The sequence below is a fragment of the Sinohyriopsis cumingii genome, unplaced genomic scaffold, assembly GCF_028554795.1.
Source record: "Sinohyriopsis cumingii isolate HCF-2022 unplaced genomic scaffold, ASM2855479v2 utg002028l, whole genome shotgun sequence".
Classification (NCBI taxonomy): Eukaryota; Metazoa; Mollusca; class Bivalvia; order Unionida; family Unionidae; genus Sinohyriopsis; species Sinohyriopsis cumingii.
Genome location: NW_028316110.1, coordinates 256246 through 278539, shown reverse-complemented (window position 1 = coordinate 278539; position 22294 = coordinate 256246). Strand labels below are relative to the sequence as shown.

The window sequence follows — 22294 nt, the reverse complement described above, 5'->3', positions numbered from 1 at the left end:
ATAATTCAGGCAGGACTTAATAGTATACTTGGCCTCGCTATTAGACATGCTTTGTATATTCGTATTTTCATGTTTATTTAAATCTGAACCTGAAAATAATAAAAGAAAGAAATTCGCATTCACTTGGCTAATTAGGACTTCAGCATATTTACCCAGGGAAACTTTAAAGCTGTCCTTGACCGTTGCGAAGGAAACTTGAAACTTAAGCAGATATGGACAAGGCCGTAGAGAGTAATCACAGGCTCTGGGAAAGAAACACCCGAGCCTCTCTTAGTTCTTGTTCAAACAAAAATTTCCTTTTACCCCCGCCCCAATTGTCAGCCGTGGAGATGGAAAGCGCATTTCTAGAAGGAATATAATATGGATAGATCATAATTGATGATTTTAATATGACATCATCCCTAGTATTCAACCAGTCAAGCACCGTTATCTGACTCATTCGGGTAGGTGATTGACTCGGTTTTAATCCTTTTAGAACTTTGTCTTTGATAGCGAAGAAAGTCCTTATAGCCTGCTACGTTTGTTTTCAAATTAACCAATGGCATGTTGAAATATATTCCCGAAATTTTCCAAAATTAATTTTGAGAAATTATATAATGAGGAAATTAGACACTTGTAAAGCAAGATAAGGATGGGACCTGAGTAAACCAAATGTTTTCCCCTGCCGGAACCGGGCGTCAAACCTGGTGTACCGCGTATATCAAAAATATCAATACATCCAAGAAGCAAAACATAAGGCAGGTGAATGGAACTGATGCGTTCTATCCCAGAGTTTTCAAAACTGAAATTGTCATGCATTTTTATTTCCATAAATGCTGACGATTAGAAAATACATGGATCTAAATTGCATACGACAATTTAAATTGGCAGTTATCGATGATGTTTTGGAAGAACATAAACAATAACTGCTTGGTCTTTATTGTTTGTTTTCGTTATGTTTTTACAGAAACGATTCCTAATTGATATGAATCACGAACAGCCCCCGCATAGCTCTTTCTCTCTCTCGCTCTCAAATGAAGAGGGAAAAAAATGTTCCTGTTAAATAAACATATTTGTTATTTCGAGTGCCATATAGGAAATATTACGAACGATAAGGCATAAAACATCTTTTCTTTAATAGCTATGTTCTACACTAGCTAGGACATATCAGTGCCACTCCCAAGTTTAGACATCGGGAAATAATTTTAAAAACCTATTAAACAAAGTGAAACATATACATGTGTAGTTCAATAGAGGCTACTCATATAATGACCAAGGGTCAGTTTGTGCCATGTTGTTAGGGAACTGATTGCAGTCTTATAATTATCTGAATGCAAATTACGGATACATATTGCTATTTTGCAGGCATTCATACACACAGAGAACAGTTTATAATGGTCTGTTTAACACACTTTTCAGGAAGCATATGACTGTTTTGTCTTTATTGGATGCGAAACTGAATAACAAGGATTGATCATTTTATAGGGTTGTTACGCATATTGACGCATGAATCTAAAATGTGCAAAGTTAAGTCCAATCCGCTTCGCGGATCATACAGTATGGACAGCTATTTTTTAATTTCATACTTCAATGAAAGTAAACAAATAAATGGTCAATCTTTGACTATTTCGAAATATTGGTAATATTCCAATTATTATTAACATAACTTATGTAAATATAAATAGTGTACTGCAACGTCACAGCGATATTATGTCAACGGGACATAACTCTAAAAATATATTAGAGTCCGCAAAACGAGTTGACTCCCATTCAAAAGGGAAAATAACTGTACTTACTGCTATCTTTAGGAAGGACAAAACAAACGGAGTAAGGGAAGGGCTGAGGGTGAATTCGCTACAATGTCTTTTGAGAAATAGATGAGAAATAACGAAAATAAATAGAGAAGACTAATTATAGGAAAGGAAGATAGTAAGTCAAAAGCTACGTAATCTTCTGTGGTTATATTGTGTCCCATTTTCCTAAACATCTTGGTTGCTAAGCATTACATTTTTATAGGTATGCATTATTGCCAGATATTACATTGTCATGGGATTTGTTTGATTTGACGGTTAATTTAAAATTCATCTTGATTTATTACATAAGCCTCAAAGGTCTTACATCACATATGTTTCAGATGTCTTCGCCAAATATTCTTCCTTAACGCATAAATCGCTTACCTCGGTAAATTTCAACATTTTCATATGTTGTTGATAGGTGCGTTTCCCTGCCAGTGCCTGAAAAGGAAAGGACACAGTCCATTTGGTCAGGATATTCCGAACAAAGGTCGGTAAAGCATATTCTCCAGCGAAACATGTGGATTGAGAATAGCGGTCACTGTTCAAATACATGAAAAATATCCAATCACCCCCTGGGTCAGCAATGCGTATGGTCTAACATACAGAAAGGGACAAATCCATATGAAAATTTTCAGCGCAGACATTTATTTCATAAATGACACCTTGCTAAACAGTTGATGGGCATTATACACAATCCATCATTATTGAATATATATGGCGATACCCTTGAATATGTGGGAAACGTGTGCCCCAACATCTAAGGTTGTACGAAAACGATTTGCCTTATACGACAGAGTGACTGGCCGGTTTGTTGGCGGGAGGGAACCAAGCTGACAAACCGTACATGTTTCCAGATATGTCTAAGATGAGACTACCGGGTATTGCCTCAGACGGCCAAGTTATGCTCCAGATGGGTGATGAAGGGTCCCGGAGGGCCAATGCGAATGTTTTAGAGAGGTCAGGGTTTGTCAAATATGCCAGTTTTAGTTAATAAAATTAGATTTGAAAATGAGACCATTTTAACTCGCACGCAGGACGCTCATCAATAATCATAAATACCATGCCTTCTGTCAGCAGTTGCAAAGACTGTTTTCGGGCAGATTACTCTGATGCGACAAAGCGTGTCTTTTAAATAAAATAAAAACTGTTTTGTTTCTTGGGGTACGACTGCTAGAAGGCTCTGTATTAGCCTTATTTAAATTTTATAGATGAAACTATTTCGCAAACTGTCTCATTAGTATTCTATTAGCAAACGCGCCAGATTTGGATTGTATTCCTTTTCAGGATAGTCGATCGTAGGGTTGGCAGTCGGAAACAATGATTCGTATTATTTGTCTTTGTCAGGCTGCTTTCAAATGGCGTTGTTTGTTGTATTGGGCAGCGAATTTGGTGATTTTTTTTTTCTGTAGAGGCCAGTGTTTATTACCAACTTTTTTTTTTTTTTTTTTTTTTTTTTGTTGATTTTATTCATGTCGGTAGGTTCTGTTATAAAGTCAGATACTTTAACCCAACACTTTGATCCACATTACTTGGTATGCGTTGATTGTCTCAGTTCAAGGTTGATATGTTTTCATTTCTTAATCGCAAACATATGAAATATTATATTGATGATAACGATGATAATGATATTTAACTTACTTCTCATTTCCATTTGTCAGAATTAGAATCATTATGAATCATATGGATTTGCATCCTTGTAATTGCCACAATATATTGCATTAGAATGAAGATACTATCATTGGTATCGACATCATAGATTTTCTTTACTAGCCATTTGATAATGACTAATTCGTAGCAAGTATCCCTATCAAGGCGAGTCTTGTCGTACAGAGTCTAGTCATACAGAGTCTAGATACATAGAGTATACTGATATAGTCTAAACATATAGAGTCGTCATATAAAGTCTAGACATATAGAGTCTAGCCATATAGGGACTAGTCATACAGAGCCTAGACATACAGAGTCAGGACATATATAGTCGAGTCATACAGAGTTAATATATATACAGCTTAGACATAGAGAGCCTAGACATATAGAGTCTAGTCATACAGTGTCTAGTCATACAATCTAGACATATAGACTCTTGTTATATAGAGTATAATTATACAGAGTCTATATATATATATATATATATATATATATATATATATATATATATATATATATATATATATATATATATATATAAAGGGAGAGGAGTCTAGTCATACAGAGTCTAGGGATATAGAGTCTAGACATATTCAGCATAGTCATAAGGAGTATGTATATAGTCTAGACATATAGAGCCTAGATATATGCATAGTTTAGACACATAGAGTCTAGTCATATAGGGCCGTCATAAAGAATCTAGAAATAGTTTAGTCATATAGAGTCTAGACATATCCCATCTAGTCAGAGTCTAGAAATATAGTGACTAGCCATATATAATCTAGACATACAGAGTATATACATAAAGAGTTTAGAGATATAGAGTCTAGTCATGTAGAGTCAAGTCAGAAAGAATCTAGAAATAGATTCTAGTCATAAAGAGTCTAGACATATATAGTCTAGACATATAGAGTTTAGATATATATAGTTATACAAAGTCTAGACATATAGAGTCTAGTCAAATAGAGTCTAGACATATAGAGTTTAGACATATCCAGTCTAGTCATACAGAGTCTATACATATAGTGTCTCGACATACAGAGTCTAGACATATATTCTAGACATACAGAGTATAGTCATAAAGAATCTAGACATATAGAGTCTAGGCAAATATAGTCTAGATATATACATTCTAGTCATATGCAGTCTAGTAATACAGATCCTAGACATATAGAAATGTCTCATATAGAGTGTACACATATAGAGTATATACAATATAGTCTAGTCATACAGACTCTAGACACAGAGCCGTACAGGTTATATACATATGTATTATGGACATATAGAGTCTAGCCATACAGATTCTAGTCATCCATAGTCTAGACATATAGAGACTAATCATACAGAGTCTAGACATATAGAGACGAGTCATACAGAGTCTAAACATGTAGAGTCTAGACATACAGAATCTAGTCACATAGAGTCTAATCATACATAATCTAGTCACATAGAGCCTAGTCATACAGATTCTAGGCATAGCGAGTCGTCATACGGAGTCTAGACATATAGAGTCTAGACATATAGAGTCTAACATATAGAGTCTAGGCATAAGTCTAGTCGTATAGAGTCTAGTCATACAGAGTCTACACCTATAGAGTAGAGTCATACAGAGTCTAGACATATATAGTTTAGGCATATATAGTCTAGTAATACATAATCTAGACGTATAGAGCCTAGACATTTGGAGTCTATACATACAGAGTTTAGTCATATGGAGTCTAAGAGTTGTTTTTCTTTTCTTTTACTCGTGGTGACGACTTTAACGTGCTGGCATCGGATGGTGCCGAACCCTCGAGCATTGGATTACGAGTCCAACGTTATACCAACCGAGCTCCTGCGGCTTTTCAAAATACGCGTATTTCTCAAGTGTTTTAAAATGACTCCTATTTTAAAACGACTTCTTCAGTTGCTAACACTTTGCTTGAAAATATTTTGTGTAAACTCAGTAATGGGTGTAAAAAGATCCAATAAAAATTTTGAAGGCATCTTCGGTTACTCTGAGTAAAGACATAAACATGCTATAAGAAAATAATATTTCCAGCTAGATTAAAATTTTCTTAGATCGAAGAGGCATATTCACGTACAGATCAGTAGTTCCACTTGCCGTATACTGAAATGAGCAAAGTATAGAAAAATAAAACATGACAGAGATAATACAAGCAAAGTCGCAGCTTACAATGATTTTCTAAGTCATATATATTTATATATAAATGCCATTTTGTACTCATGTCTCAATTTTGTAGATTTATTTGATTTTATTTATTAGTTGTTTGATTATAGGGATTCGGTGCTGAGGAAATATTATCCAGCCCTAGTAATTAGCCACTATCTTTTGGGAAACTTCACAGAGTGCAGTGTTGATGAGATTTTATGATGGCATCGTTTATTTTGGTAGTGGGGTCAGGTGGGCATGGAGCCAAGTAGTTCCTGTTAAAAATATAATTGTGGTGATTTATTGTGTATCTCCATATGAAATATTTGTGATAGAGGTTGCTATTTTCTACAGTGGAATAATTGAGAAGAGTTTGTTTCATTAGCTGGACGCGCAGTTTATTATTGCTCTGCTGGTAAAGATGGTGGAGTGATACAGGCGAAATCTGACATATAATCGTGATTCGACTGACCAAGGGATAAATTAGGATAATAGTTCCCTCTATTTGGTGCCTGAGATGTGATTTGCATTTTGTGGTATTTAAGTACTGGCGCTAACAACGAGAAACCATGCAGTTGTGAAGTTGTCATTCATTTGTGAAATTGTGATGCAAATGTGAAGTCGGTCTATTTGTTGGTCAGTCATTGATTGGAAGAAATATAGTTATGGTCTTGATGCGTTATCAGAACTTCAAGCAGACAACGGCTTTTGTCAAGAAATCCTTGGATGTAACGGGAAAACTTGGTTTCTAGCGGACCTCACGCTAGTGTTCAATTAGCTTGGTAATGAGACCCCATGTTTTACTACAAGACAAATTCCTAATGGCAGTGGAACGGTTCGTTGAATAGCCTGCAGTAGTTATATTTTATTTGGCTTGATTATGATGAATACGGACTATTCTATCGCAAATGAAGAGAAAAACGCGTCATATAAAATTAAAAATAAAAACATAGCGTCTTTAAAAGTCTCATTTTGGTCTCGTTATATTTATTGAATGTGCTGTATGGATAGAATTTCTTCGTGTTATTCTTGTTTTGTGGATTTTGTTTTGTTATTTGGTGTATTCTTTATGTCTAGTAATGAACCATAGAGAATTAATATTAATAAACGGTTTTCTCTTTTTTTTTGGATTCTGCGACAAACATGTCATTCTTAAGCTGTGTCTGAACACTATCTAATGAACCGTAGACATACCGAATTATTTTTAGTAAATACGTGTTTTACGGAAGACTTCATATTTCAAATCTTTGTGAATAATAAGTTTTATTTACTCTTCCAATAGAATAGATAAATTATATCCTGAAAAATATTTCTAGTTAGTTTTAGAGCACTGGTGCCTCGTGGAGGCTTAATTTTATGGGAAACACTCAACATTAATCGAGAAAGAAGCATTTCTTATCAATGCATTACGTTGTCAATTAAAATGATACTAAGCAAACATTGTACAAAAATGAGAATTTCATCTTTCTAAATGAAGTCAGGTTTTGTTGGATTAGTACATTAGCATTAGCCGTATACGAACATTGGAACCGAGTGTGCTTTTTAAATAAATGTGTTTCGTGTTATTCGTGTGTCGTTTTTCTATGTAATTGGTATGTCGTCTATGTATCAAGTAATGGCATTAATGCATGGGTTTCTCTTTTCGTGTATTAAGACAAACATTTTCAGACAAGGAACCATTGTCTTCCAGTAATTACAGGTTTTACCGAAGACCTCCGACTTCATTTCTTTTTGAATGATAAGTTTTACTTTTGAAATAGTGTGGCATAAACTTACATCCTGAAACATTTTATGATTTAGTTTAGTTAACTCGTAAACTGTATACCTCCTGATAGATTGGAGTTTGTCTGGACTGTTTCAGAATCGTCTCCAACACCTGGAATAAAATGGCATAAAATAACTATTAGGCAGCAAATGAAGGAATCGTCGTTCATCTTGATATTATTTTGTGCAGTGATAAACTTGATGTTTTAAATAAATGGTTCCCCTGACAAAATTAATATATTAACAAACAACTCAAAGATTAGTAGACAGCACATGTATGTCTTTCTTAAGATTAGGTCAAAATATAAGCCTAAGGAAAACGAGATAGGTACGGAGCTAAGAAGTTAGCAGTTAAACTTTCTTTCATCATTTGCAAAAGAGATGGTTATATACTTGCATTAAATTCGTCGATATGTTCATCTGTCAGTTATCTTATCCTTTTCAGGCACTGTGTTGTAAATAATTTGTTTCGTAAATAACTATCAACACCTAGTAAAATTAATATTTCATTGGAACAGATATAACAGATCTTGATTTCTTCAGGAAGTTGTCTATGGATTCCGACAATCTTCGCTGAAAATATATAGATTTTACACCCGGGAAAGAATTTAAAGGAAACAGTACACTAATAGATACAACATGTTTCCTTCTTATAAATATATTTTCATAAAATCCAGAGATTTAGTTACAGTGCCAGGATGCATGAAGACTATCGAGCTTGTGTTAGGCACAAACGTGGACACAACATACATAAAAGGTTAACAGTCTGGATCCCATCTTCTGGAGGAAAAAATGCATTCGAATGAAATGACTGGGATGTTTACTTCAGGTGATTGTTTTCTGATCCGACCAAATCACAATTGCTATAGTTATCATTCTACGCAAAAGGCCAACATCCTGAACTTCATTTTCTCTGTAGGGTCTAATGCCCTTTCGGTCGAATGCAAGAAGCATCCTTTACTCTTGGAAAAATCTAAGAAAACATTAATAATTAATACGACAACTACATCAGGATATTTTAATAACTGATTGGATAAATTGAAGTAGAGACACCTAACAACATATTTTATCCTCGTACAGTACCCCAGTTATAGTTTTACGGTAGTTAAACGAGCATTATTAAGTAGACCCATTTACACTGGCTAAAACCCCAACTCCGTCACAACCCATTCCCCCAAAACAAACAAAAAAGTAGGATTTTAAAATCATTCCAAAGACAACATACCTGACAAATATTTATCATGTGGACAGACTCCGTGTTTATGAACGTTCTTAACGCAACCTTTCTCTGTTATTTTAACTTTTCTTTGTACAGCAATAAGCTAATAATGTTAATGAAAACAAGAGGTTACATTTTGTATAAAAGTACTTTACAAAATCACTAGGTTATCTTCTGTTTAAGTTTTACCTGTCTTTGGAAGATCCAGTTCGCTTGCTTGTTTTGACATAGCCTGGTATGGCAGGTATGTGTTGCGTTTCTTCTTGCCTTGCTTTCTAGGGTTTGCTAGAAATTAAATATAGAGAATGACGTTATTATTTAGAGACAGAAAGCTAGAATGAGAAAGGACGAATATAAACATAGATAGATAGATAGATAGATAGATAGATAGATAGATAGATAGATAGATAAATAGATAGATAGATAGATGGATGGATGGATGGATAGATAGATAGATAGATAGATGGATAGATAGATAGGTGATAGATAGATAGATAGATAGATAGATAGATAGATAGATAGATAGATAGATAGATAGATAGATAGATTGAATTGATATACAGAGATACCAGAACGTCTTTGAACAAGTCCACATAATCCGAAGGTACTGTTTTATTCCAAAATGTCAATGAGAACGTTGTAATTCCAATAAAGAATTTAAATGCATAATTACCCTCATATTATAACTGAACACACCAATAAACACGCATCATAGATTACCAAAGACTGATAATAAGACAGGATTTAAAACTTGTTTACCAAATCAGCTACAAATATATTTTCTATGGAAACAACTATTATCTGGTAAACAAGACCAGGTTTTCAATATCTTGTTTACTTACTATAATTATGACAAATATAATGCTGGCATTAAATACACAACCCTCAATCGCGGACAAAACTTAAGTACACAACATGTATATACGCATCACCTTCCCTCATAAAGAATAAGAAAGATATATACAATAAAGCTTTCTCGTACGTATAAGTCAGATAAACATATGATTCTATAATACGTAAAGATAAATAGGAATAGGTCTTATGAATGACACAATATACGCACAAAATAAAGCGATATAGTACTTCTATACTCGTGATAGTGCATTTGCAATCACGGTATCATTTCCCCTGATGTGTCTAATGTAATATTGTATTCCTGCAGCATCAACCCCTGTCACAACAATCTCTGAAAGTTGTTTTTATTTTGTTAATGGAGGTAAAGGGGTTGTGATGATCTTCTTGAATTAATACTCTAAACAACCTTAGAACAACAGACATTTTAATAAATGGCTTAAATATGGAGTTGAATAACTGGTGCATCTCTAAGTATGGCTTTTAATTTGTCCAAAAACAATTCTTGGCACTAGTCAGACCATTTAAACTTGGATTTCTTACTCATTCCTTGCTAATTGAAAAATATTTTTATCGTTATTCGGCATAATTCTAACTTTTTCACCTGAGCCGCGTTTACAAGCGACTTGATAAAAAAGATGACTATCATAACTGAATTAGTTACGAAGCAATTTTATATCACATTTTGAATATCCAAAATTCAACTTACATTCGTTATACTCAACCTCTTCGCAACAGCTCAGCTCATCCGAAGGAATCTGTCCATTTTTAAGTAATAACCCGCCTTCGCTTGTAACTCTGTTATCGTATTTTACTATTTTGTGTCCCTTTGGAACATCCATTTTCGTTCAGTGTTCTGGTACGTTAATAAACCAAATATTTCACACCTTTTCATATATTTTTTTGATCTAGATATAAAACGATGATTGCTTCATAAATTAAAACCAAACCTATTTTTCTTGTCGCAACATCTTCTGGGTTTTCTGGTGTTTCTAATCCCCCAAAAATGTCCAAATTGTTCTTTGACGATTTTCCGCCCATCGCTTCTTTTCTGCATAACAAAGCAAATAAACTGAGTATTAATAATAACAAAGGATAGAGTATAACAATAACATAGAAAATAAAGCCATTATTACTTCCTTGTTTGTTTATTTAACATTTGAAATACACGTATAACAAAATTTTGAATTTTTTCAAATAAATAAGATGTTTTTCCGTGTTGAATGATTAGAGAAACATCAAATCTCGGATGCCCTGGAGTAATCAGCTACTCACAAACCTACACTCACACCATTTTGAAGATGTTATATTTGGTAATCGCACAACCGCTGCTGCTGCTGTAAGTGTGTATCCGAGTTTTCCTGTTATATTCTGATGATCATTCCCACTAAAAGGAATGCATGATAATTATTAATGTCGCTTTGATAGTGTGATATTATTATTATTATTATAGTAGTAGTAGTAGTAGTAGTAGTAGTAGTAGTAGAGGTAGTAGCATTATTATAATTATGTACAAACAAAACCTATACACGTTTTATCGGCCAAATATCGCTCATTTACATAATATTGTATCTTGAAGATACTGCCTTGGAATTACTTCCTGCTTGATGTACTCAATCAACCGCACCTTTGCAAATTTAGACTCCTAGTTTTTATAAAATGTACATTTTATAGTAAAGCAAAACGAACATAATCCAAACAAATACGCTTCGATATTTCAAATATGTCACTGCATCATTTGAGAGGTTATAGAATACATATTGTAGCACATTGTTTTACATCATATTGTCTTGGATATTATCTTTCTTTAATTTGTTTGCATACAAAATGGTGCAAATATGTAATACCATCTTTTTCACTGTATTAGAGATAGAGTCGCAGGTTAGAAAAAAAGAAATCTGAAAGGTAAACACCCCAATCAGTTTTAAAACTCACTCATGGAAGAATCGAAGAAAGTTATATAAATCATTGTCTCTTTGCAAGATCATGAACTTTAATTTCTCACTAAATCGGTCAAAAACTATCATCATATTGAAACTTTTCATTATCTCGTTTACAATGCATCTAATGATACTACTCTTGTACTTAATGATAGAGTTACAAGATAATGATGAAAAAGATCATTATTATTAAACAATAAGGGTTTAGGCATTCCTAAAGTTTTATATTACTTTAAGTTCCTCTAGTTTTCAATGTATGTGCAAGCATAGTTAAACAATAATAGATGGTTTATATAACGAGATTTTACGTGGAATAAGTTTTGTTTAACTATGAACGATTCTTTTTCCCATCTCCTGCAAAGTAAATACGTTCGTAATTTGCATGTTGAAACATCCTCACAGTACCGACCTTAGTTGGATGTTAATGTATTCATGACTCATTTTCCACTAGGATTTTATGTTTCGGTCAAATACTTGTCATAAAAAGTTAAATAATATAACCTGGCATTTAATATTCGTCATGAATCACTATTTTAGCTGTATTTAATGTGTATTGTGTCTTAAAGCCTTGTTAGAAGTATGCACTGTTTTAGTGGAGTATTATATGGTGTAATAGAACAGAGAGTTATAAATAGGAGTGTTGTTCATCGCAGTCAGTTTTACTCCAATCGGCCTCGACTTCCTTTGAATTTAGAATTATACTTCCAGTGCTCCCATTTCAGTACAAATTGTACAGGACATTTTTCAAACGTGGTGGAAAATGCAATCATTCTCTAAGCATAATTCTTTTTAAAGATATCTTTCTTGAAAGTATAAATTCATCTCTTCAGTATAAAATATTTAGTCAATTTTGGTACTTAAGAAAATTGACGACACCAAAGATGTTGCAGAAAATAGTACATTTATAAAGAGTGGTATTGGGGCTTTATAAAGATTTAGTACATTTGTATAACTGTAATGTTAATATAACAGAAATGGTCAAACATATGACCTGATAAATATTTTACTTGAGTCTGTTTGTTGTTTTGACTTAAGTGTTACTCGTATAAATTATTCTTGGATTTTACTAATGAATTGTTTGCTATCAGTATTGTTATTTAAAAGACGCTGTTGCAACCGCTGGTTATTGTAACACATCCTACAATAAAGAATCAAAGTAAAGAGAACATGCCAATTCAGTTAATTGAAATATTTTTGACCAATATAATATGTCGAAATGTAAATAAATATTTCATTTATCTCATTCAGAGACTTTGTTCTCTACATATTTCCATGACATATTAGTAATTAATGTAACCGTAATTTATTTATGTTAGGACTTATTTTATCAAACATGTTGCTAAATAGCACCACTATATTGCAACTTATTCAAGCCTTCAGTTTAAGTGCTGATGAAGTTAGGAAACATGAAGTAACTTTCTAAATGACAGTACACTTGCTCCAATACATTCTTCCTTCATACAAGAGGCAAGGTCAACATTAATGTGGATGTTTACATTTAAGGTTTTCGCTATGTTTCTATAAGTCATAAGCAATTTGATTTTAAAATGACACAGTCTGTAGTAGGGAGAGACGATCATTCTTTCACATAAGATATCAACTGAAACAAGGTGTCACACAATATAGCTATTCAATTTGTTTCACGAGATTGCAACGCCTTTAAACCTAAATCCGTTTATCTGTGTAATATGACGTGCAGCAGAGAGGGTGAACAGACCATTTGCTGAAACGTCATTTTGAAAACAAAGATCTCATAAGAAAAATATAAAAATATAGGGTTACTAACGCTAAATCAAAGCCTCTAACTTTACCGAGAGTTTCTCTAATTGGGTTAGTTTTTTGTTACTTTATTTTTGTCGTTTGTGTTTTTCTAAATTTGTATGTGTGTATTTTTGTTTCCCCACGGAAGGTTTCATTGAGGTCGCATCCTCTCTGCTGCTATACTTAGATCATTATTATATCAATAATTACACCGGGAACATAATCTTATACAGATAAATCAGCTCGAGAAAGATTAGAAGCAATTAGAGAATTTCTTCTTGTCCGTGATACTCTCAAACAAAAACGTCATGAATGTCCAGGAATCACAAGTTGAATATGCAGAAGGTACAGAACAATTATTTCAGCCTATTACAAAAGTTACTGAAAGAGTTGCAGAAGCTACTGAAGGTATTCTTCCAGCAGTAAAACAAACTGCCGAGCAAACTGAAAAGACAGCAAGAAGAACTAAACAAACGAAAAAAGAGCTTTAGTGATCTTCCAACTGAAATAGCTGCTGCTCAGCCTCCTCCTGTAGATCAAGAAATACTTGAGGGTATTAGTGAAATAAAAAAAGATCTTGCACCTCAGCCTGAAGTAAAAAACAGAAAAAATGAGTTAATTCAATTTTTTAGAGGTGTTGTTGAAGAACTTAAAAACGTTAAAGAGAAAGATTTACCTCGTGTGACATTGAAAGCTGTTTTTGAAAAGTCTAGATGTATAAAACTTGATCATGATACTGTAAGTGATGATAATTTCTTTAAGTGGGAATATCGCATATATTATAATAAAGAAAAGATATAATGATCTAAAAAATAAAAGTATTCTTAATGAAATAAAAAGACTTTATGATGAGGCAGTAGAAAAACAACTTCCTCCGTCTCAACAAATAAAGCGACAAAACAGTAAGAACCTTCATATCTGCTTCCTCCACCGCAGCAACAAATAAAACGACAACACAAACGACCACAATCTTCTTCACGAAATCCTCGGCCAAAAGAAAAACACAACCTCCTAAGCAAGAACCTTCATATCAGCTTCCTCCACCGCAGCAATAAATAGAACAACAACAGAACAACAATTTAACTCCTAAAGATATCTTTACTGATGACGCTCTTAACTATTATGACGATAAGAGTTGCTGCGGACGGATATAGTCAAAGAAAAGTATATTTAAAACCTGAATAAGTTGGAAAGCTATCACCTGAATATTGGATTCATGTGTATATTTTGCTGCGAGAGGTTCAGATATTAAATTAAAAGATCCATAATATATAAAATTTAAACAAAATGTAGAAATATTAAAGCAACAACAAGCTACTGATTATCCTCCCGGCGCTACTGAAAGTGGTTTTTCTTCCCTCGCTACACCAGGAGGAATTGATCGTATTGCTTGTCCTAACAACATCATTTCCGACTTAGAAAGATTAGAAATTTGGATTGGAGGAAAACGCGCATGAAATATATCTCGAGAAATTATTAATGAAATATCTGATATTTGTCGAAGATTATTAACAGGCGTTGTTATATATCGTAACATGTATCACTCTCTTATTAATGAAATCACTGCTGATTATCACAGTGACTGAAACAATTAATTAATCAACATGTAATTTAAATATGATTACACACACTGCTTAGCGTGGGCCTGTCATTATCAGATTAGTAAACGCACGATTACCAACTTACAAAACTATTTACGGAGATGGTCTCTGTGATGTTGTTAAAGGTTTATTCAGAAGGATAGCCCCAAAATCTATACCGACTGCAAAACAATTAGGAATGAAAGCTATTGATGTTATTCGCAATACAGGTATTGGTGCTGTTGGTAATGTTGCTGGTAAAGAATTCTCGGCAATCAAAGAAAGATTAAGTCGATTAGTACGAAGAAAACCACAGCCAGTAAAATTACCCAGCACTGAAGTTATACCTGCAAACGTCAATAAAATAATAAATCAGGCTGCAAATCAAAAACTGATAGAGATGGTTGGTGTTCCTATATCAGAAGAAGAAAAAGAAAAATATATAACTGCTAGTCTGATAGCAGGAAGTGGTCTTCGTGTAAGAAGATAACACTTATAATAAAAATCTTCAAGCTTATATCCGACCCAGGATTTGGGAATCCTGAAAACCTTAACACCGTACGACACGTGCGTCCAAAAAACGTAACGTGTATCAGGAACTACTTTCTAAACAAAACATGTGCACTCATGTAGTAGACACTTTGGGTTTTGGTTTATTATATTTGTTTGTCGATTAACTAAAGAAGCTGTTTTGTCTACTTGAAAGTAGAGATGATAAAGTGAACAATGTGGACGTGTTTACTCAGTCGCACATGATATGAAAATTTTCAAAGACGCAAACGAATGAATGTGCACAACAAAGGTGAGAGACCCAGTATTGAAAATACCATTCCGATAAATTAAACATTTATTTAGGAGAAATGTTCGTAACATTTCGAAAATGGATTTTTTCTTCCTATGACCAGTGCTCTCTGGGGGTCTATGAGAATAACATAGAAAAGCTTCCTGAGACCATGCGCCATCGAATATATACAAAATACGTACCATTTTATAAGTCAAAGTACTTAATTTGAGAACAAATGAAACGGAGCGGTTTTGAATATAAGTTAGGGCCTCACAGCCAACAAGCCAAGACGACGAAAAATTCTTATATATGGCCTGTTAGAATTTGATACATTGATGTTTTGATACAGTGCTTCGGGTTCAGGATAGCGACAGATGCCTTATAAGTCATAACATAGCAGTGGTCTGTACAAATAGCATGCAAGTGACATGGAATAATAATGTCATCTTTAGCTGGTAAAAAAATGACAAAGAATATACTTAAATTTTTGGATCTTGAATTCCTCAAAATATACTTTCTTACTTCAGCAAATCCGAAATACATCAGCTATTCATGGGTTCTAAAACTAGATTATACACCGCGAAATTGTACTGTATTTTCGACTACATTTCCAACTGCAATCACATTCAACATATTGAACTCAAAATGACATAAACGTGATATTCCATAGCGTCCTTTTGATAATTTCAATTGCATGAGTTCATTGTGTTCTCACATTCTGATTCCAAACATACAATGACAGAAAGAGCATAAAGCGATGAATCACCTCCAAAATATCTTACAAACCGTCAAAACCACAGAAAAACCCAAGATGGGCGTCAGCTATTACTGAAAACAGATACCAAGCAATGCACATATCTCTTTCTAAATGGTTTTCATAGGTCTGTTTGAATTAATGATTGTTGTACACTACTCCAAACACGCTAGTTATGTCAGGTTGTCAATATATTGCACTCGCAGTCGTATTAAGGAAAACAATTGAAAATAGCAAGGTACTCGTTGAAATATTATTTTTTATTTTCGAAAGGTAAATAATGTATTGGATTATCAGCAACACAATTTCAGCACATTCAGATGTTTGAGAGATCTGATTTTGTCAGTAAGTTGCTGCATGGTGTTTGACATATTGATCAGGCTTAAATTTTCAAGCTGAGTTAAGTAAGTGAGGGTACGTAAGGCAACTTTAAAACCTCTTCCTGACCTTTCATATGTTTGTATTCCGTACTACAGGGTAAATTCTAGAACTTCTGACTAAAATTTATCTATTGATTCCTGGCAAGTTTTTCCACATAGCCACATTAGCAAAGTCCGAGACTCGAATCCACGCAGATAGAAGTGAAATATTGTGTGCAATCAATGCCCTTTGTATATTTGACTCCACGTTCTATAATAATTAAAACTATAGTTTACAATTATTATTCTTTCTCCTTTGCTGTAGACGATCTTGCACTTTGCTGCGGAATGATATATAAGTATGCAGTCATATTACTGAGATGCTAAAGTATCAACTATGTTATAAATCCCATTATCCAAAATTCATTAACGTCGTCATGGACCAATGGCTCTCTGCTGGAGGCATTTCATAGCTGTTTCCGGTCGTTAGCACGGTGTATTTTTGTTGATGAACATTCCTGATTATATTTCAGACATTTCTCAGCTATGGTAGTTAGCTTTGCCCTCGAGTTGATTGGCTTGACTCACAATCTGCTCGATATTCTATTATTTTCTTCCACGTTCTGCTAATCGCCTGAAGTTTCTTCTCTTTCATTACTTCCTATGTTTATACTGTCTGACTCTAATCTTAGTATGTACCAAATTCGCTAATCTTGCATGTATTTGTTATTTCATTTTTAGTTCTTTTTCTTCATTTTTTTAGTTTGTTAGTTTATTTGTACATAAATTTTTCTTCTTGGTCAGGTATACTCATCTACCAGTAGCGTGCATGTTATTTGTTATCGAGGATTTCTTACCTTTCGCCTCCTGTTTTCACTTGATCGTTTTGCAACCCTGTATCTGAGCTATAACTGCTTGTCATTGGTTTATTCATCGTATGCCTGGTATACTATTATTGACTCTGCATATATCAAGTTGTTCTTTGTCCTTTTTGCTGCTAGCACCAGCCAAGGATATCACCTAATTTATCTTATGTACTTCTGCTTTGGTTGTTTCGTGCTTTGACATTCTTAATTTAGTAAGTCTATTTCGTTCCTCGCTTAATAGTGAACCTTATTTTTGTATGAGCGCGGACCGCAAACAAATGACCCTCGTAATTGTAGTTGGACTTCGCAGAACTAAACTATGGGGTCAAGGTTATTCTTTGTTTGATGAGTGATAGCTTTCACTAATTCTTTAGTGATATTTACTTTGATTTCTTGCGGGCTCATATCAATATGGCCCTTTAAGTATGCACAAGAAACCAATTGACACAGGAACGATGCACTAATACGCCGTTGAAGAAACATTATCCATTTGAGGGAAGATGATATCCGGTCGATTGGAACAGGTGGCTGGAGGGTCGAGGGGAGGTATTATCTCGAGAGTTAGGAGTCAGAGTGTGGCGTGTGTAAAAGATCATTTTTGGTTAAAAGACGCCAATAAGGACAACTCTCTCTCTCTCTCTCTCTCTCTCTCTCTCTCTCTTTGACCTTTTTGTAACATGGTTTCAAAAATCAATATGTAATGTAATGTGGCTACAGTCTTTATTGTAAAACATATAACAATGAATGTATAGCACGCTTAGCATAGTAGATATGCATTCATAAATCAAGATGATTCACAATCTTATTTTAAGAGCAATATAACCACTTTTTCCCAAGCCCGCCATTCATGAAGTTCAACATCAAGATCATTCGGCTTCATCTAAAACAATTCAATATTTCCTTTAATCAAGAATGTTGATGGACGTATCAAAATATAGCTGACACACACATAAACACCAAAGGGATCGTTATTACGAACTTTCTAGCACTTTTTCATGATCAACTAGGCTATCAACCTACCTTCGTACATTGTGTTTCATGTAATTATAGGTGTGAGCTATGGTGTGTGTGTGTGTGTGTGTGTGTGTGTTTGTGTGTGTGTGTAGAATAAGGTGTTCATTTAATTAATTGAATGATATAGGATGCAAGAGTAAAATCAACATAGGCTAAGATAGAGGGTTATTAAGTCTTCTCCCACTTTGAAATCTATCAATGAGAAGAATAACATGAAATAATAAAAAAAATATAGCTATTCTCTCAGTACTGGAAAGAAAAAAACGGTAAGGAATTAACGTTTCTAAACATGCCGAAAACGTCCTCCCTGATGAAATATATCATGCTATTCTGTTACCACAAACATCCAACCGCGTGGAAACACACTCGATTGGAAACTATTGAAACACGCGCAATATAACCATATATATATATATATATATATATATATATATATATATATATATATATATATATACTTACTGAAATGAAAAGACAAATGCTGATACCCGATGTTCATTTTGCAGTCCTTACCCTCAGGGACATGCCAAAGAAATCCAAACGTCGAGGTGGACTCCGAGGTTAAATCAGGAAGCACAAGATTGCATGCTTTGAAAGCACATCATTCGCTTTCTCATTATGATGCGTTTGTAAATAAATATCAAAGACAAGTTGTTGCTTCTGGTTGAAATTATACATTTTTAATTTGTTCTAGAGATATTTGAACATGTTCCATCTTGTAACCGCATTGTTTGTTAGGCTATATAGTATTTACTGACCAACAGTAACCCAATGCTGTACATCTATCTTTCTTCCTACCTATGGATATAACTTCTTCCCCATCTACGCAAAATGTAAAGACTTACAAGTATGTATGTATGTATGTAGGTAGGTAGGTACGTACGTACGTACGTAAGTAGGTAGGTAGGTAGGTAGTTATGTATGTATCTATGTATGTATGTATGGATCAACTTACTACTCACTTAACGACTTCGAAACTTAATCTGTTTGTAAATTCTTTAGTATAAAAATCACTCTGCCATAGGTATAATGTCGTCGTCCTCATTGCGGAAGTTTAATACGCAACTGGTCAAGCGCGTAGTAAGAGCTGCCAATTACAGGTTACGCTCAAATGTGCCTAAAAATACTTGAAACTTAGAGAATCTAATACCTAAGTCCATGAAATAATGAAATAATACTCACCCTGATATGTAGACAGCAGTTCAATAATATCCAGTTAAATGTACCGTGTTTGTCAAATATCCAGTATGGCTTTTCTCGTTTTTTAGGTACAGCTGCTATTGATGACACTTTCTAAAGGTGGCTATGATGTACTCTGTGTTTTTTGTGTGATTTCCCTTAGACTAAATTTACTTCCTCTTTTCAATTGTTATTCAGAGTCAGAGCGTATCAATCTTTTGCGGTCTATATACTATGTTCAAATATTGCATAAATATTTGCTTGAGTATATGTTGCCTATAGCAAATGTGTAAATATACCTATACAAGTAAGTAAGTAAACATGCATGTACATATTAAACATATTGTAATTTAGAGAGGCAGACAGACGGACAGACAGAGATGTTTGTAAATTGGTGATACTTATTTTTCAAAGTAAAGCAAAGTGAGAATGCCAAATGTAAAACAACTTTCTAAAAGTATTTGTGCAATTTGTGTAGATTAATGTTGTCACATGTCTGTTTGGTGTACTGGCATGATATGCGAATGCGTGCGATAAAAGAAACGGTTGCATTTCTTTATCAATTTTGCAGACTACGAAGAAAGTTTATGATTTGTATTATGTAGTGATATCATTCCCAACTATTTTTTCCGGATTTTTAATTATGTATGATCATGTATGATGAGTGAAAATTAAATGCTACAAATATTTAACAGTTCTACTAATATGTATCTATTGCTCGTGATTTTAATGACAATACCTGGTAATTTATCAGATATTGTTAATAGCTTTCTTGAGAGAAAGTAAGCTGAACTATTCAGCCTCGATAATTATAAATGGTTTGACTAAAGGTGTTATTATGCCAATTCCTAAAAATAATGATGAGAAACCGATATTTGAAATGATATTAGACAGCTGTTTTGATACACTTTTCACTTTAATCTTAAATGTTTTATCTAAATTCCTTGATGCTGATAGTTTATTATCTGAGATTCGAGCGGGATAAAGGAAAGATTATTATTATTTTACAACACATAAAAAAAATTATTTCGTGTAGCCTCATTGAACTTTTCACACATTACTAAAGCAATTGTTTTCTTTGTTGTTTATAAAAGTATCTATGATACTCTATGGAAAGTTGGATTATCACATAAGTTGTATTTAATGTAAGAACCAGGGGAAAGTGTGTTAGTGTTATGTTAAATGTTTATAGCGATATCAAATCATGTGCATGTGTGAATACGGAATACACGGGAGCTATTTATTACTTTCCTCCAGTGAAAACGCTATAAGACAAGAGAAAATTGATCTTCATTATTTGTCTCCCTATTTCTAAATAACATAGAATCAGTTTTTTAGTAAACGAAGCTCGATGTTGTGCTTCCGAACATGCTGGTGCTGTAATATACTGGTGCTGTAATATGTTAAATGTTAAGCTTCTTTAACACACTGATGACACCTTACTTGTTGCAAGTAAACACACTGACATGCAGTATACCCTTAATACACTTTATAGATATATTGCAATAACTTATAACTTGGAATCATTGCAGAGAAATCAAACATTATTGCATTTGGTTATAAAAGATCCCACATTCAAACAAAAAATAAGACATGTCACTATTGGTGATGTAGATGAATATATATATATATATATATATATATATATATATATATATATATATATATATATATATATATATATATATATTTAGCGCTTATATGTCACAATAATGGACACTTCTCCTATGGTTAGAAAAAATAAGTAGATATAGCTAATAAAATTATGTATTTTCTTAAAACATATATTCTACATTTGCCAAAGTTGTCTTTAAAATTTATATTTAAAAAATAATAAGATCTGATATAGTATAAAACCTGATCTTTTTTCCTTCAAAGCAAATTAACTGTCAAATGATAATTTGTTCGGTTCCCCTTTTGATTAACTATAAAACTCGCATGAAAACTATTGGGCTGGAATAATTAGTGGCTATGAAGAAAAACTGTCTTATATATATTCTCTCCTATGGTAACATTGTTTGACAGTTCTTAATGGAAATTAGAAATAAAATCTAAATCAGATGGTATTGGATTTATCTACCTATAGAGACACCAAACTTAAGTCGGTTAAACGGTTACCAAAGATACCATAACTACGACTAAAAGATCGACGCAGACACATTTTGTCAGCTATCGTCAAAACGTAATCTAATGGCATTAACTGAGTTGATTCGAAACTAATTTGATTTTAATACAAGTTCTGTTTATAATTATCAGGCCAATGTATAGTTTAAAAACACAATTAAGATTCGAGCTACAAATCTTAAGTTTCCATTTGAAACTGATACAGGGGCTTATGTTTCCTAAAACGAAAGATTTTGTACATTCTCAGTCACAAACAAATATCTAATGAATATCATTATCTTCTTTTGCCTTCTCTTTTTCATGATAAAAGGGGGTAAACATGCATAGGACTAGACGGCATAACCCCTCCGTCTTCATCGTATAGAAAGTTTTAACTTTAGGCTTTCCGCGGTGGAGATAACGGCCGGCATGTAGTATTAATCCTATGGATATATGTTAAATTTTCATTGAGGGTATATACTGACCCAGTTCAAAGTGGTTGTGTAATGTTATTTCCCAGTTAGACCCTATGTCTTATCTGAGGT

At 33.6% G+C, this 22294-nt stretch overlaps 1 protein-coding gene across 4 annotated transcripts in view; it reads right to left on the bottom strand.

The window, feature by feature from the left end:
- Positions 1-19776, bottom strand: part of LOC149771213 (uncharacterized) — a 38252-nt gene extending 18476 nt beyond the window's left edge. Inside the window, exons 1-5 of one of the 4 annotated variants that reach the window (XM_089948714.1) lie at positions 19650-19776; positions 10360-10460; positions 8747-8842; positions 7400-7450; positions 2157-2213 (exon numbers count right to left, since the gene is read on the bottom strand). In XM_089948714.1, the coding sequence (XP_089804840.1) occupies positions 2157-2213; positions 7400-7450; positions 8747-8842; positions 10360-10450 (295 nt within the window). In that variant the 5' untranslated portion in view covers positions 10451-10460; positions 19650-19776. Of the gene's footprint in view, positions 1-152; positions 345-2156; positions 3852-7399; positions 7451-8746; positions 8843-10118; positions 10287-10359; positions 10461-19649 lie in introns of those variants that run through there. The other 3 variants (XM_089948715.1, XM_089948713.1, XM_089948716.1) reach the window with 3 other exon arrangements.
- Between the last annotated feature and the right edge of the window lie 2518 nt (positions 19777-22294).